The 15,462-nt window shown below is 35.3% G+C and overlaps 1 protein-coding gene across 3 annotated transcripts in view; it reads left to right on the forward strand.

Annotated features, from left to right (window-relative positions):
• Positions 1–15,462, forward strand: part of CGRRF1 (cell growth regulator with ring finger domain 1) — a 50,344-nt gene that overhangs the window by 28,747 nt on the left and 6,135 nt on the right. For all 3 annotated transcript variants that reach the window (XR_003567984.1, XM_027848966.1, XM_027848967.1), the window contains exons 3-4: positions 14,010–14,187; positions 14,349–14,496. Coding sequence is in view for 2 of the 3 variants with exons in the window: in XM_027848966.1 (XP_027704767.1) it covers positions 14,010–14,187; positions 14,349–14,496 (326 nt within the window). In the remaining variant the exon portion in view is untranslated. The remainder of the gene's footprint in view (positions 1–14,009; positions 14,188–14,348; positions 14,497–15,462) is intronic.

Consider the following 15,462-nt stretch of genomic DNA (forward strand, 5'->3'; position numbering starts at 1 on the left):
CTTTCTTTCTTTCTTTCTTTCTTTCTTTCTTTCTTTCTTTCTTTCTTATCTCTAGAAAGCTCTCTCCTCTAGAGTCACCTATTCCCAGGCAGCCTCATTAAGCACCCAGCAGCCTACACTGGACACCATGCCCTGCAGGAACATCTGTCCCAAATTTTCCTTCTCGAGATTGGTGTCTGCCTCTCCCAGAATACTCATTTCAGTAAGGCCCCAGCCATGCTTTACTTCCCTTCCTCCTTTCCAACCATTTTTTAAAAAAACCTCTTTGACAACAAATTACTTTGTCACAGAATATATCCTTTCCTTCCCTACTCATCTACTATTTCTCCAGTTCTAAAATCATGAACCAGGATCAAATCAACTCCTCCATTGTTCTGAATGGAGTATGTCACATTACTCCCCTATGGCCATTTATGTAACCAAAAAGTCCCTAGCTACCACTTTCTTGTGTACGTTGTTTCCCTCTTTAGAATGGAAGCTTCTTGAGGGCAGAAAATGTCTTTCCTTTTATATTTATATCCCCATCCTTTAGCACTTTACACATAGTAAGCACTTAATTCATGCTTTTTTTTTCATTCATTCACAAACAGTACAAATGAGGAATGTGTTGAACCCAGACTTAAAGGAGGACTAGATTGCTTTCAGGAAATTTCAACCTTCTCCCAGAAACAAAAACCCTTATTTTTTAATACTAACATTCTACTACAGTTTCCAAAAAATTGAAAATTAGTATCACATAGAGGAATAGAGAAGAGCATAATAGGTTTTTATCAGGCTGTAACACATAACAAAAAAGGACCTTGTAAGAACAGGAGTAACAGATGTCAGAAAAATGTATCATTGAAAAAAGAAGATAACCTAGTCACATGTTGAGAGTAAGCAACAATATAATATAAATGGACAGCTAGATTTCTCCACTGGTATCCTGGCAACACCAGGAAAAAGTGAGAAAGGCTTCTGGAATGCAGGATGAGACCCTCTGTGGTGAACTCATGGGAGAACAGGGACAAAATCACACTGGACAAATAGGTGTGAATGGGTTGTAAGCTGCCTCATTGCTGGGAATTTGTTAATAGATGACATTATAGATGACTTTGCCTATCAGCAGCCGCTAAGGCTTTATATGATTGATGTACTCTATTTACATAAAACATCCCTTTTGCTTAATCTTCTAAGCCCAAGGGAGATACCTACTTCCTGAATTACATTTACTTTGTTGAATGTTAGTGACTCATATGGCTGTACTTTGCAAGGAGAAAATAGAAAAGTTTTCTATTTTTCTCTCAGGTAATTTAATTTAGTGATAATCCCTTTCATCTCTACCAGATAATTCAATATAGTTATCTTTTTCATTGCAAAAGACTGGAGATTTGTTTGTTTTGTGAATAATAAAGGGTAAGTGGGCCCTTTCTGAAATATCTACTAGATGGCTCCAGAATTCTATCCACTAAAAAACATGATTTTTAAAAGTAAGCATACTTTCAGAACAGAAAACCAACTGTCTTTTTTATTCTGCCTGTTTAAAGATATCTCCCTTTTGGTTCTGAAATTTCTATCTTATTGAATGAAACATCAAAGGCAAATGAAGGGAGGATGGTAAATATTACCTCTAGACTATAGTTAATTAACACTTTGGTCCTTAAGGAGATGAACTGCTAAGTTTCATTGGTATGAATCAAGGTTTGTCTTAGATACCACTGTGAAGCTCAATATGGATCTTGTATGACAGAGCCTCCGAAAAGGCTAATGCAGACTTAGGCTACATTAATTCTCTGTCTTTAATCTTCTATCAATCTTCTAGCTCATTCCCTGATGCCCCTACAAATGCACCAAGGTCTCAATCTAGCTTGAGAAAATCCTCACCTGACTCTACCATCCCCTCAAACTATTATATTATTCTTTTTTTTCCCCACAAACTCCTGGAAAAAGCTGTATTTACTTTCCGCCTCCAAGTCCTTTCTCTCACTTCTTAACCCCTAGTAATCTGTCTTCTGACCTTATCACTCATGGAAACTACTCTCTCAAAGTTAATAATGTTTGTTTAGTCGACAAATCTGATATCTTTTCTCAGTTCTCATTCTTCTTGATGTCTATACAGCATTTTCTCCTAGATGCTCCTCTGTGGGTTTTCCTGATATTGCTCTCCCTTGGTTTTTTCACATTTCTAACTTCTTCTCAGTCTCCTTTGCTAGACTGTCATACATATTGTCCCCTAATTATGAGTGTACCCCAAGACTATATGTTGGATCTTTTCTCTATATATGCCTGCTCTTTCTTGGTGACCTAATTAGCTCTCTTGGTTTCAGTTGTTATGTGTATTCAGATGATTTCCAGATCTACATAGATAGATAGATAGACAGATAGATACACATACACACACACACACACATATTTATATATATATTCATACATGTACACACACACATATCCCTGGCCACTTTCCTGAACATCAATCCCACATTACCAACTGCCTTTTGACCATTTTGAATTGGGATGTCCATAGGCATCTCAAATTCAGCATGCCCAAAACAGTACTCATTTCATTTCTCCCAAAAACCCATACTCCTGAACTTCCCTATTTTTGTTGAGAGTAATAGCATTCTTTCAGTTAACCAGGTTCATAGCCTTTGATTTGTGCTCAACTCCATATTCTTCCTCACTTCACATATGGAATCAGTGGCCAAATCTTGTCAATTTTACCCCTATAACATCTCTTACATTCATCTCATTTCTACCTGCACAGCTACAACCTTTGTTCACACTCTCATCACCTCTCACCTGGACTATTGTCAGCTCCCTCTCAAGTATCTCTTCCCTTTCCTTTCCATCCACCACACAGCTGCTAAATTGATTTTCCTAAAGCATACATCTAAACATGTCACTTACCTTCTCAATAAACTTCAGTTGCTCCTATTACTACTTGAATTAAATACAAGCTCCTCTGTTTTGCATTCAAAGCCTGGTTCCAATGTACTTTTCCAACCTTATATATTACTCCTCTTCATATGGCCCTGTTAAACTGGCTTTCTTGCTATTCCTCATATATGATATTCCATTTCTTGTTTCTGCTTTCTCCTATGACTAGAATCCCTTTGCTCCTCACCTCTCCCTCTTAGAATTCCAAATTTCCTTCAAAGCTTAGCCCATGCACCATCTCCTATATGAGGAGATATGATACCTTTTCTGCTACTGCTAGTTCCTCCCTCAAAATTACTTCGCATTTAATATGTTGTATACCAAATTCTACAGATATAACTTTATGGCAGTGAGATATAGAATAAAATGGTCTCTAAAGAATTAAAAATGATCTCACATAGAGGGCAGTAGAAAAGCTCATGGTACATGTGATCAGGTTATAGTATATAATCAGTGAGAAACTCCCAAGAACAGAAATAAAGGACATTATCATAGAATTGTTTGACAGGAAGAGAAGATGGACTGGTCACATAGCAATGGTGAAGGATGATAGTGGAGATGGCCAAATTGTTCCACTGGTATTCCCTTGATGTCAGGAGAAAATGATGAAGGCCCCCAGCACATTGGGTCATCTCCTCTTGGTGAATTTATGGGAAGATTAAACAAGATTCACATAGGATGAGCAGGCATGGATGTATTGCAGTCTGTATCATTGGAGGGAACTTCCAAGTCCACAAGATCACACATCCATTTGAACATGTTTTATACATACACTTCAGTATTCCTTTATAAACTCTGGCAGGTCCTTATTCAAACCCACTTTGACTGGCAGTTTGGGTTCCAAAAACAAGCCTTGCTACATCTCTTACTCAGGGTTCTAGAGGGTACTCCTGGGACATTTTAGAGCTCTGCTAGTAGGGATTTTAGGACTTGCAGTTGACTAGCAGCCAACCCCTTCACCCTTAGGTGAGAAATTAAACTGATTTGGCTTGGAGCTTGAAAACTAGATCTGGGACTCAAGAGGGTAGAGAGGTGTTGGAGCACTTTACCCTTTCTCTTCCAGTAAGGACCCTCCCTTTCTAACCCGCTGCACACTCACCTAGACTCACAGAGTAGGTTTAGTTCTGTAAAATTCTTCTACATCCCTGTAGGATGCAGGAATCTAGGAAACCTACATTTACTCAAAAATATAATGAATCCAACTGAAATTCCATACAGAAACTCTTGGTGTCCCTTTCTAAACAAGACACACTAAAACTCTGGGCTGCACTCCACTGAAACAAGCAGGTTAACTAACTTAAAAGGAAAGCAAAATCCTTTAAGAGGTGTGGAGCTCCCAAAAGGGGATTAAACACTTATGTTTTATTATTCAGAGTTTCCAGGTCACCAGGCAGACATTATCTTTTGGATTTGCAGGTGGATATGAAATGATCTCACAGTAAAGCAAGTAATCTAGGTCTATTTAAACTCAAAGAAAAACAGGAACATTAATCATCTAGGCATCAACATTTAAAGGAAGTATTCATCTTTTCTATATCAGCTACATTACTTGTATTAGGTACAGTAAAACAAATATGAGTGTATAATGATTACATATGAGACAAAAGTTATCACAAAAAATTGGTCTGACTTTGAAGGAAGTATACCAGAATAGCTGACTATAAAATTATAGCCTAAACCAAGAGAAAAAAAGTCCAGTTTTTTTTTTTTTTTACTGGATCCCCAAACTAGAGAACCTAATAACTAAAGTCCTTGGTGGAGACTTGCCCTGGTGGGTCTCAGCAAATGCAAATGGCCCAATATTTATCCCAGATGAGAGCCCACATGTTGCATTTGTAAGCTCCAAGCTATCTTATATCAGCTCCCAGAAGAAAATGAGACAAGTTGGGTGTCTGAGCAAGGCTACATCTCTCTCTCAGAGTTCTAAGGAATTTTCCTGAGGAGTTATGGGTTTCTTTTCTACTACTGTTGACTTGAGCCTCCATCCAGGTGTATTCTCCCCAATACCAATCACCAGAGTTAGTATCTCCCTTATCTCATTGATTGCTTCTGTGATTAGTGCCCCAGTATCATTTAACCAATTAACATCAGTAAACTTTTCCAAAAGAAGGTTTACCAAAGAGAAATAATAAGAACTGACATATGAATATTTTCCTCAATACCTGGAGGCATGCTATCTCCTACATGATTTTGTTCCATGGGGAGAGTGAGCTTAAAATTAAATCAGTTGCTATAAATAATTTGATTTTCTACCTAGTTCACTTCTGAATGTGGCATGACCAGTAGATATCACACCGTCTTGGTTGCCTTTAATTCACTGCTGGGCTGAATCAACCAGGTTGCCTTCTCATCAGGCTTGGCTACCCAAGAACTCTGGTGTAGACAGTTCTAAGACCCTTGAAGCTCTTCCAACTTTTTAAAACTCAGAAGGTTCCTGCCTAGTCAGTTCTGTCTCCAGTTCTTCTTCACCAAAGACAGGAAAGAATAGACACAGTAGGAACAGAAGTAATAAAAAAAACCATGTGCTCATGTCTTCATGCCAACTTGGATGGGAAAAGTAGGCTATGTTGCAGGTGGTGGCTATCCCTTTTCTCCACCTGAATTCTTATGGAGTTTTTGCCTCACTCATCACCAGGAATGAAAGGAATTAAGTTGTTCCTGTGACAGTCTTTTTGTATTCAGTTCACATTGAATTGGAACACACTCAGTTCCAGTTCAGCCCCCAATAGAAGAAGCCTTTTCTTCACCATGCAGTTAGTGTGTAGGAAACAGCCCTAAAATATTCGTGCTTGTTCTGAAGTAGAGATCCAGATGCCTCCATTACACATCATCACAAACCTCTAGAAACAGGCTTACCAAACATACATACTCCCAGAACTGCCCCATCACAAAGGTATCCATTTAGTAGGGCTATCACTGGGTCAGAGTCACAGTTTAGTGACTTTTTACATATAGTTCAAAGCTATTTTTTAAAACTGTCCACTAACAGTACTTTAGTGTGCTTGTCCTTCCCCAATAACTATTCCAATAACTATTTTTCTTTTTGTCACCTTTGTCAATCCTGTGGGAGTGAAGTAGAACCTCAAGGTTGTTTTAATTTGTGTTTTTCTAACTAGTGATTTGGGGCATTTTTTTCATTGGTTTATTGAATCTTATGGTTTTTTTTTCTTTGATAACTACTTGTTCATATCCTTAGACCACTTACTTACTGAGGAATGAGTCTTGTTTTTATCAGTTTTCTATATATCACAGATTGAAAATCTTTGTCAGAGAATTTAAAATCTTTGTCAGAGAAATTTGATACATTTTCCTCCATGTTTCCCCCTTCTCCCTTCTGTATTCTCCATTTCTAGCTATGATAATATTAATTAAACCAAAAACTACCATTTTTGGAAGAGATCTATCAATCTACCTCTCCCCACACTTTATGCTTCCACCATGACTTTCTACCAAAGGACTACTCCTGGGCTACCCTATTTGTGTTATCTTCCCATAATAGAAAATGAACTCTTTGAAAGCAGGGACTCTTTATTTGAATTCTCAGCTCTTAACGGTCCCTAGTGTACAGTAAGTGCTTAATAAACACCTTTTCCTTTCATTCAAATTAAGACTTGTGGATAGTTTTGTGGGGAAGGATAGTGAGTCCAGTTTTGAACATGTTGCATTTAAGATGCCTTTGGGACATTTAGAAATATCTCCTAAGCAACTGGTGATGCATGACTGGAAAAAAGAGGAAAGTCCTGAAGATGCTAAAAGTCTGCCAAGAATCACAGGCTCCTACAATCATAGATTTAGAGCTAGAAGCCTATTAAGTCTAATTTCTTTATTTATAGATGAGGAAACTGAGGTCTCCAGAGGTTAAGTGACTTGTCTTGTATTTCCCTCAGTGCCAACACAATGCTTCATAAAAAATTAATAGGTACTACATAGATGTTTGAATTGAATTAAATAGCTATATTTGACCTGATATTTATGGGGTGAGAAGGAAAGAAAAAGAAAAAAACATGTAATAGTAGGAGATTTCAGGTGAGAGAAGGTGGGGTTTTTGTTTGTTTATTTATTTGTTTTTAAAGCAAAGGAGCTTGATCAATTTGCAACCCAGGGAGGAAGCACCTCCTTGCTGTATTATTGTAATATCTTCTACATTAAGCTTTGATTAGCTTAAGAAACAACTGCATTAGTACAGTAAGAAACTTTCCTGAAACATTTATAAGGTATTTTAAAATGTACAACTAAGTTTGTGTATAGTTACAGTACTTTGGTTAAGTAAACAACAGAAGAGCCTACTCTCTCCTTCATATGTATTTTTACAGTTAAAGGGATACAAAAGATGACCTTTGACAGGATTTTCCACACTGTAGAGAGTATGTCCCTAAGATTATTTTGGGAAAGGGTTATAACACAGCAATAGCAAAAATTATTGGATGTTGTTGAATATAATTCCCACATAAAGGCATCTGTTTTTCTTTTCACTGAAAACAGTGTTCTAGGGGCAGCGAGGTGGAACAGTGGATAGAGCACCAGCCCTGAAATCAGGAGGACCTGAGTTCAAATCTGGTCTCAGACTAGACACTTGACACTTACTAGCTGTGTGACCCTGGGCAAGTCACTTAATTCCAATTGCCTAAAAAGAAAAAAAGAAAAAAAAAGAAAACAGTGTTCTAACAGTAACTGCGGTATAGTAATTATTTAGTACAGTATATGCAAACACAGTGAAATTTGAGTTGGTACAGGTTCAGCTTTAACAATGGAGATATTTTGTCACTGTCACCACCAGTCAGCTTAGGCTCTTACCCTTTGGTTTAGTCATTGTGCTGCTTGCTGCATTGGAACCTGAAGTATATAAACTAGAAGTTAAACAGTCTTTGTGTGGAAGTAAAAAAAAGTACCAATATCTGTTGTGATTCTTAATATCATTCATTTTGGTAAGCAAAATATAAGTTGTTTTACAAAAATATTCAACTTTTAAAAATTGAAATAATTCAAAAGGTTGTAGTTACTTGAAATATTGATCAATTAAGTTTAAGTTTTGTTGTCTTAAATTGCTTATTGTCTGTAATTTTTAAAAAGTGAAATAACATCCCATTGTGTTATATAATCAACATAAACAGAAGAGAAAATATGCTGGAATAACTGAAACTAGTACAAAAACAATAGAGACATTTTAAGTAATAGAAAAACAGGGACACAAAGTAAAATAGCCAAATCCAGAAGATGCAATCTACTGATTTATCTTTGGGATTTACAAGTGCTGCTATTGATGGAGAAGAAAAATCATTCTTTTTGCTTTGTCATAAAACCTAGTAAATTGAAATATCTTAAATACAGACAAGACAAAATTTTGGCAAAAAAAAATTTTTCCACAGAAAATTATGTACTTCTAATAAGTAAAAGTAAATAAAATTTGCATAGATATCAACAGGATTGCTTGTATTGTAAAAGGTTGCTTACATATAGAATTTGTTGTGCTTTCATTTTCAGTTGTGTCCAATTCTTCGTGATCCTGTTTGGGGTTTTCTTGGCAAAGATAATGGAACTGTTTGCCATTTCATTCTGTAGCTCATTTTATAGATGAGAAAACTGAGGCAGACAGGGTTAAGTGCTCCCTCACATATGTAATTGCTAAACGTAAAAAGATTTATTGGCTAGAAGAAACATTGATGATATCTGTAGGTACTGAAGGATGAAATTATGCTTGCCAGATCATATACAAGGCAACTTTGGTTACACTTGTAGATAATATGATAGGAAGGAGAGTTGCCTTTATGTCTGAGGATGTTCATGGGCAACTATTTGAGAAACTAAAATGTTTGTATTCTGCATATAGTTAAAAAGCACATTTGATTACTTATATATAATATTTTGTTGAAACTGATGTTAGAAAAGATTTGTTAGTTTTTAAATTTATTGATGGCAAGGTTACATTCAGAGAAATTTTCCATGTAATTGACAGGTTTGTTTTTTTTTTAATTAATATGACATTATGTGGGAGAATTACATTGGACTCTACCAATAGAGTCAGTTGATGTCAAGACAAAATGTAGGTTTATAAATACTAGTTAAAAGTGTAGTGCCTTGTGCGGTTTGGACACATTGAATGCTTAGCAATCATTGATAATCAATCAACAAGCATTTATTGAATAGCTTCTATGTTCCAGGCTGTGTACTAGGTGCTGGAGATATAAAAATTAAAAATTCAGTAATCCATATTCTTAATTACAACCTTAAGAGGAAACAACCTGTATATATAAAAGTAGAAGCAGAGTATATACCAAGTAAATGCAAAGTAATTGGGGAGAGGATTGAGGCACTAGCGACCAGTGGAGAAAAAGAAAGGCTCATTTTGAAGGTGTTTGAGCAGATTCTGAAGGATTCTAACAGGCAGAAATGAGAAGGGAGTGCATTCCAAGCATGTGCAAAGCAGTCTTCTATATGGGGAATGGCAAGTATACCAGTGAAATGTAGTAATGTGTATACAATCCATTCAGCTACTAAAGTGATTTTCCTAAAGCACAGAACTGATCATGTTACCCCTCTAATCAATAAAATCCAGTGACTCCCTATTGCCTCAGTTGCAAATGCAAATGCAAAATGCTTTGTTTGGCACTCAAAACCCTTTATAACCTTCCTTTCTTTCCAGGCTTCTTAACACCTTACTTACTCTTCAATATGTATTCTTCCATCCAGTGACTGCGGCCTTCTGGTTTTTCCACGAACAAGACACTCCATCTTTCAGCTCCTGGCATTTTTCCTGATTTGTCCCCTATGCCTGCAGTGCTCTCCCTCCTCTGCTCTGACTGATCTCCCTCACTTCCTTTAAGTCCCAACTAAAATACCGCCTTCAACAGGAAGCCTTCACCAACCCCTTATAATTCTAACGCCTTCTTTCTGATAAGTATTTCCTAGTTATCCTTTATATAGCTTACTTTGTGTATAGTTGTTTGCTTGTTGTCTTCCCCACTAAACTGTAAGCTCTTTGAGGGCAAGGACAGTCTTCTGTCTCTTTTTGTATCCTCATTACTTAGCACAGTGGGCACATAGTAGGTGCTTAATAAATGTAGATTGATTGATTGAGTAATAAGTCTGGAAAGGTAGGCTAGAGCTAGATTATGAAGGGCTTTGAATTCCAAACAGAAGAGTTTGTATTGCTCTTAGAGGAAACAGGAACTGAAACCCCTTGAAAAGGGTGAATGATATGGTCAGTCTTGTGCTTTAGGAATATCACTTTTGCAGCTATGTGGAGAATGGTTTCGTGATGGTAGAGGCTGGAGGTAAGGACAATAGTTAGCAAACTGTTAGAATAGTCCAGGAGAGAGACAAGAAGGGCATGAATAAGGGGGATGGCCAAGTGACTAGAGACTAAGGAGTGGTTTAGAGAGATGTGGAGGCAGAACTGGTAAGACTTCTCAGTTACTTAAATATGTAAAGTGAATGAGAATGAAGATTTAGGTATGATCCCAATCTGGTAGACCTGGGCAATTAGTAGGATGGTGGTAGCCTCAATAGAAATAGGAAAATAAGGAAAAGGGATTGGTTTTGAGGAAAAAATAATGCTCTGTTTAGATTTGTTGAATTTGAGATAACTACAGAAAAATCATTTGGAAATGTCCAAAAGACAGAGACATGTAAATGAGAAGCTACATGTAGTTTTTCAAATTCCAAGATAGTCAACTTTATTTAAAAAACAAAACAAAACCCAAACGAGCATATTTTAAAAAGGAAGATGCTTTGCAAAATTGTGGAACCATTTAGGTACAGAGTACATTATTGTGAAACATGCTGTTTTTCTCATGGTTTTCTCTACTTTGGAGGGTATTTGAGTTAAAAAAAAGAAATGCCTTTTTTTCTTAATGAAAATAACAAAGATGAAGCAAATTCAATTATTGGCAAAAATTTCTTCCTAAAATTTGCATATTTGGTATTTTCAGAAAAAAATAGTACACAAATCATTCCACAGAACTTAAATTCATATTAACTTCCAGAGAAATAAAGTGACTGCACTTATGAAAAATATAGAATTATGGGTAATAAATTTATCAAATAAATTTTTTATGTTTCCCAATTTACAAAATACTTACTCTGCAAGTGATATAGTAAAAGTCATGACCTGTTTATTAGTTGCTTATCCAATCTGCAGAAACAATTTTCATTTTATTTAAAAAACATAGATATTTTCTCAATATGCATGGATAAGGAACTATTTGTCTTGGATATATGATACATTTGGTCTTACACTATAGTCTGAACAAGAACATTAGACTTATTACATTGAAAAAAATGATTGAACCTCAAAATCTTATTATCTTTTGGCTATACATGAATAAGCAATTTTCTGGTTCATCCAACAAAGCAATACAAATTGTACTACCTTGTAGTACCCTATTTGTGTGAAACAGAGTTTTCTGCTATAGCTATTATAAAGATAAAATATCTTTCTTGATTAGCGGTTGAAAAAGAATTATGAGTAGCAATACCACCACTGTCCCTGAATTTTTAGAAACCTTGCACCAAAAACTCATCCCACCCATCACAATCATATTATGGTTATTTTTTTATAAGTTATGACTATGAAAATTATAAGGGGTTTTATCCACACTAATTGAATGTTATTTTATTTTGTAATTAAGATTCATATGGTATAAAATGTAATAAATTCTTCATTTTATTTGCATAAAAATTTATCTAAGAAAGTTATTTACATAGATTGTTTTATGAAAAATGGAAGGAGAGGTGACTTTTTTTTGTTAAAAGGGGGTTGTTATTGCTTCATAAAATCTGGTAACCACTGACCCTTGAAATCCTTTCCTACTGAAGGAATCAGTGTGGAACAAAGCAGGAAGTTCTAGTTTCCACTACAAACCTTTCACTTGATGCATATTGGGAATAGAATTTTATAGACTCAACTTTTTCATTGTGCTAATTTTACAAATATTTTATTTCCAGTTCTGAATAACCCTTAGGTAGTATTACCTCCTAGGATTTTAACTTTCTTCATTTCTTTCACCCTCCAACCCGTAAGCATACACTTAGGTGCAAAACAAATAATAGTGCCTAATTTATCTGTTTTGTGAGTGTTGATTGTTACATAGGTTAAATGTGAAAAAAAATTCACAAATAAAAATCCCCACCATTTTCACTACAAGAAGGCAAACATGTTATAATTAGCATTCATATCTCTACATCAAATGGATAAACATGTCAGATTCTTGGCAATTTATTGTCTTTCTAAAATTCCAGAATAGACAAAATTATATGAAGGTTCATGGAATTTACAAGACATTATAATATGTACACTTTTTTTTTAAAGTACTGATGCTACTAGCAGGCCTTACAATTCTCCTTGGCCCTGTGCCCTCTAGACTGTTAGGCATTACAATTTGACCTTCCAGTGTACCCTAAGGACACCCTAGCAGTTGTTCAGCTGCATCCTTAGGGTCACTGGGCCTTTCTGTAAACCCCACTGCAATTGAACCCTCCTTTATATATTGTTTCTTCCAATTAGAATATGAACTCCTTGAGAGCACAGACTGTTTTGATTTTCTGTTTATGTCCCCAGCAATTAGCATAGTGCTTAGTACAAAGTAAGCACTCAATAAATGTTTTTTCATTCATTCATTCATCTATTCATCCTGGTCATTGTTTTAGTAATTCATCTTTTTTTTTCCTTTATAGTATTCAATATACCTTTTAAGGAAAAGTACAAATGTTTCCATTTTGGCATAGCATCATTTTCCCTGTATCCTTTATTTTTTTCCTTTACTTTCTCCACATCCTCATATCTTTTTCTTTCCCTCTCCTCATGTTTCCTTTCCCTTTCATCTTTTTTTATGTTCTTCCTTTCCCCCTTTTCTTTCATTTTTCTTTCACTCTGGTTTACATTTATTTTCCTTAAACATTGTTTTCTTGTATTGGTTTCCATTTTAGAAATAATATAAGGCTCACACTTTTATTCTTTTCTGTTCTACTCTTCCTCCATATACTTTTTTGTGTTCATTCTTTCCTTACTTGCATTCCCTTTCCATTTCCTTCTTATATAGAAATATACAATTTCTTTAATGTTTTCTCTTTTAATTAACTAGCATTACTTTCTCTTTCTACCTCCTCCATAAAGCCTTCTTCCCTGATTAATCCTCTCCCTCCTTCCTTCTCTCTCAAACTTTATATAGGACTTTTGGTTTGTAACTCTCTGATGCTCTTGTGTATTATGTATTATGTGTCTTATTCTTCACTATACTGCAAACTCTAAGAGTGTAGAATTGTCTTCTCTAAATTTTTTGTCTTTCAGAGCCTAGCACAGTATTTTATACGTAGTGGGCTCTTTGTAAATATTGCTTGAATGAATGTGTTACTTCATTGTTTTGTTTAAGATGAATTATCAGATCATAATGCGTACTTGTATTATAGTTCTCACTTATATAGCATTGAAGGTATGTTTTCTTCAAAGCAACTCCATGAGGTAGGTAGTATAAATATTATTCTCTAATTTTTTACAGGATGGGTATACTGAAGCTCAGAAGTTAAGTGGATTGTCCATAGTCACAACTAGTCCCTAAGTATCCGAGCCAGGAATAAGTATTCAAATATAAGGAAAATTTATTCTAAAAACAAGTGTGAATGATTTTTTTTACACCATACATTGTTTTGGGTTATACATATCATTTGTGCGCACAACAGCTGTCAATATTGCAATACTTTTAAAAAATCAAGCCTTTTGAAAAATACTTGTGATGATGAGTAGGACTTTCCACTGGGGGGAAAAGGCGGTAATTTTCAGACTTATTACATGCAAATAATCCACTAGAGTTTACAGGTAGAGACTGTCCCCTGAAATAAAGTTAATGCACTTCCTGTCCTTCTTTAGGTCTCTATGACAATGTTTTAGTTGTGGTGAAGAAACTAGAACAGAAACAAGAACTCATAGATCTTTTGCCCTTTTTCATTCAGCTCAGGAAACACAGACCTCTCTCTGTACCAATTGCAGGGAGAGCTAGCACTATCCTGGCCAGGGGAAGGCAAGAATTTTTCTCATTCATGATGTATAATTACATTTGAGGATATATTAGGCAATGTTTTCTTTTCTTTTTTTTTTATAGACGGCATAGCATTAATGCCTGATTGTATTGAAGAAAGCATCCTTACTTGCTACTGGGGTTGTGATGTTCAAGAATTGTATGAAGCACTGCAGAAGCATGTTTATATCTCCAGAATAAATACTCCACAGGCACTAGAAGATGCTATATATAGCAAATATATCTATCGAGAACAACATTTGTATCCTTTTGATCTTATAAATGATCTATGTTGTGAAGATTGGGGACTTTGAAATTTGTAAGACAAGGCTTTGCTAATTTAGTTTTTCTTATTTTTAATTTATTACATGTGTTTGTTTGCAATGGCAGTAGTTATTTTTCCTTTACATGTACAAAAAAAAGTGTTAAGAAAAATAGCAAAGAAGAAAAATACTGTCAATTACCAAGTGATGCTAAAATTGAAGATTTTGGCATTGTGCCTAGATCTCAGTATCCACTGGTGGCACTATTAACTTTAGCTGATGAAGATTCCCAAGAACTTTATGATATTGTAAGTAATTTTTCAAATTCCCATAGAATATTAATGTGATAGCAATAGTTCTTAATTTTTATTTTGCCAAAAAAAAAGAAACCCTTATTTTCACTCTTAAATTGGGCAAGTTTCATTCCCCTTTGAAATTTTAACTCCTTTGAGTTTGGGTTTGTTAAAATCACTTTAATATACTAGAATCTGTTTGTGAAATATATGTTTGCAACTGTTCATTCATGGTGTAGCTTGCCTTTTCTCTTGAAGTTAAAATTTAAATGAAATTTTAGCACTTTTTATTATTAAAATTTAGGTGGTTAGAACCCCTTATTTATTAGAATACTCTCAGTTTCTACATTCTTCCTTCTGTATCAAGTTGTGTCTATACTGCTTATTGCTGCTGCTGTATCTTTAATATAAGTACAATTTCACTGTTTATTAATATCTGTAATTTTAATCATTCTTTATATTACATGAAAAATATATGTTTTGAGTTATGTATATTATGTGTATACATAAGATATGCCTATGACAGCAACCTCTGGACATCACCCAACAAAAATTTTATAAGTAACAAAAACTATAGAATGTGCTTCTTATTAATCTAATCAGCTGTGACCTACTTACAGCCAGTCAGGTGACTTCGGTTTGGAAATATCAAGTTTCCTACTATTAGTCCTTGCCTTGGATCAGATATACGTCTTTGACTAGCTTAAACCTACCCATCAGACTGATCCTGCTCCTCTCCTGTAATTACCATTTAAAATCAGAAAACCCAAGAGATCCTGGTGAATTGTGTAACTAGCAATTCTGGTACATGGGGCAAATACCATAATGTCTAATGAAGAAGGGACCCTTCTCTTTGCCAAGGTCAACTCCTTTACATGTGTCCTTTATTGAATCCACTCCCATCTTCTCCAGCACATTGCTCCTGCTATTATCTCCTCTCTCTCTCTCTCTCTCTCTCTCTCTCTCTCTCTCTCTCTCTCT

Source organism: Vombatus ursinus, unplaced genomic scaffold (genome assembly GCF_900497805.2).
Source record: "Vombatus ursinus unplaced genomic scaffold, bare-nosed wombat genome assembly UNPS02007284.1, whole genome shotgun sequence".
In the NCBI taxonomy this organism is placed as follows: Eukaryota; Metazoa; Chordata; class Mammalia; order Diprotodontia; family Vombatidae; genus Vombatus; species Vombatus ursinus.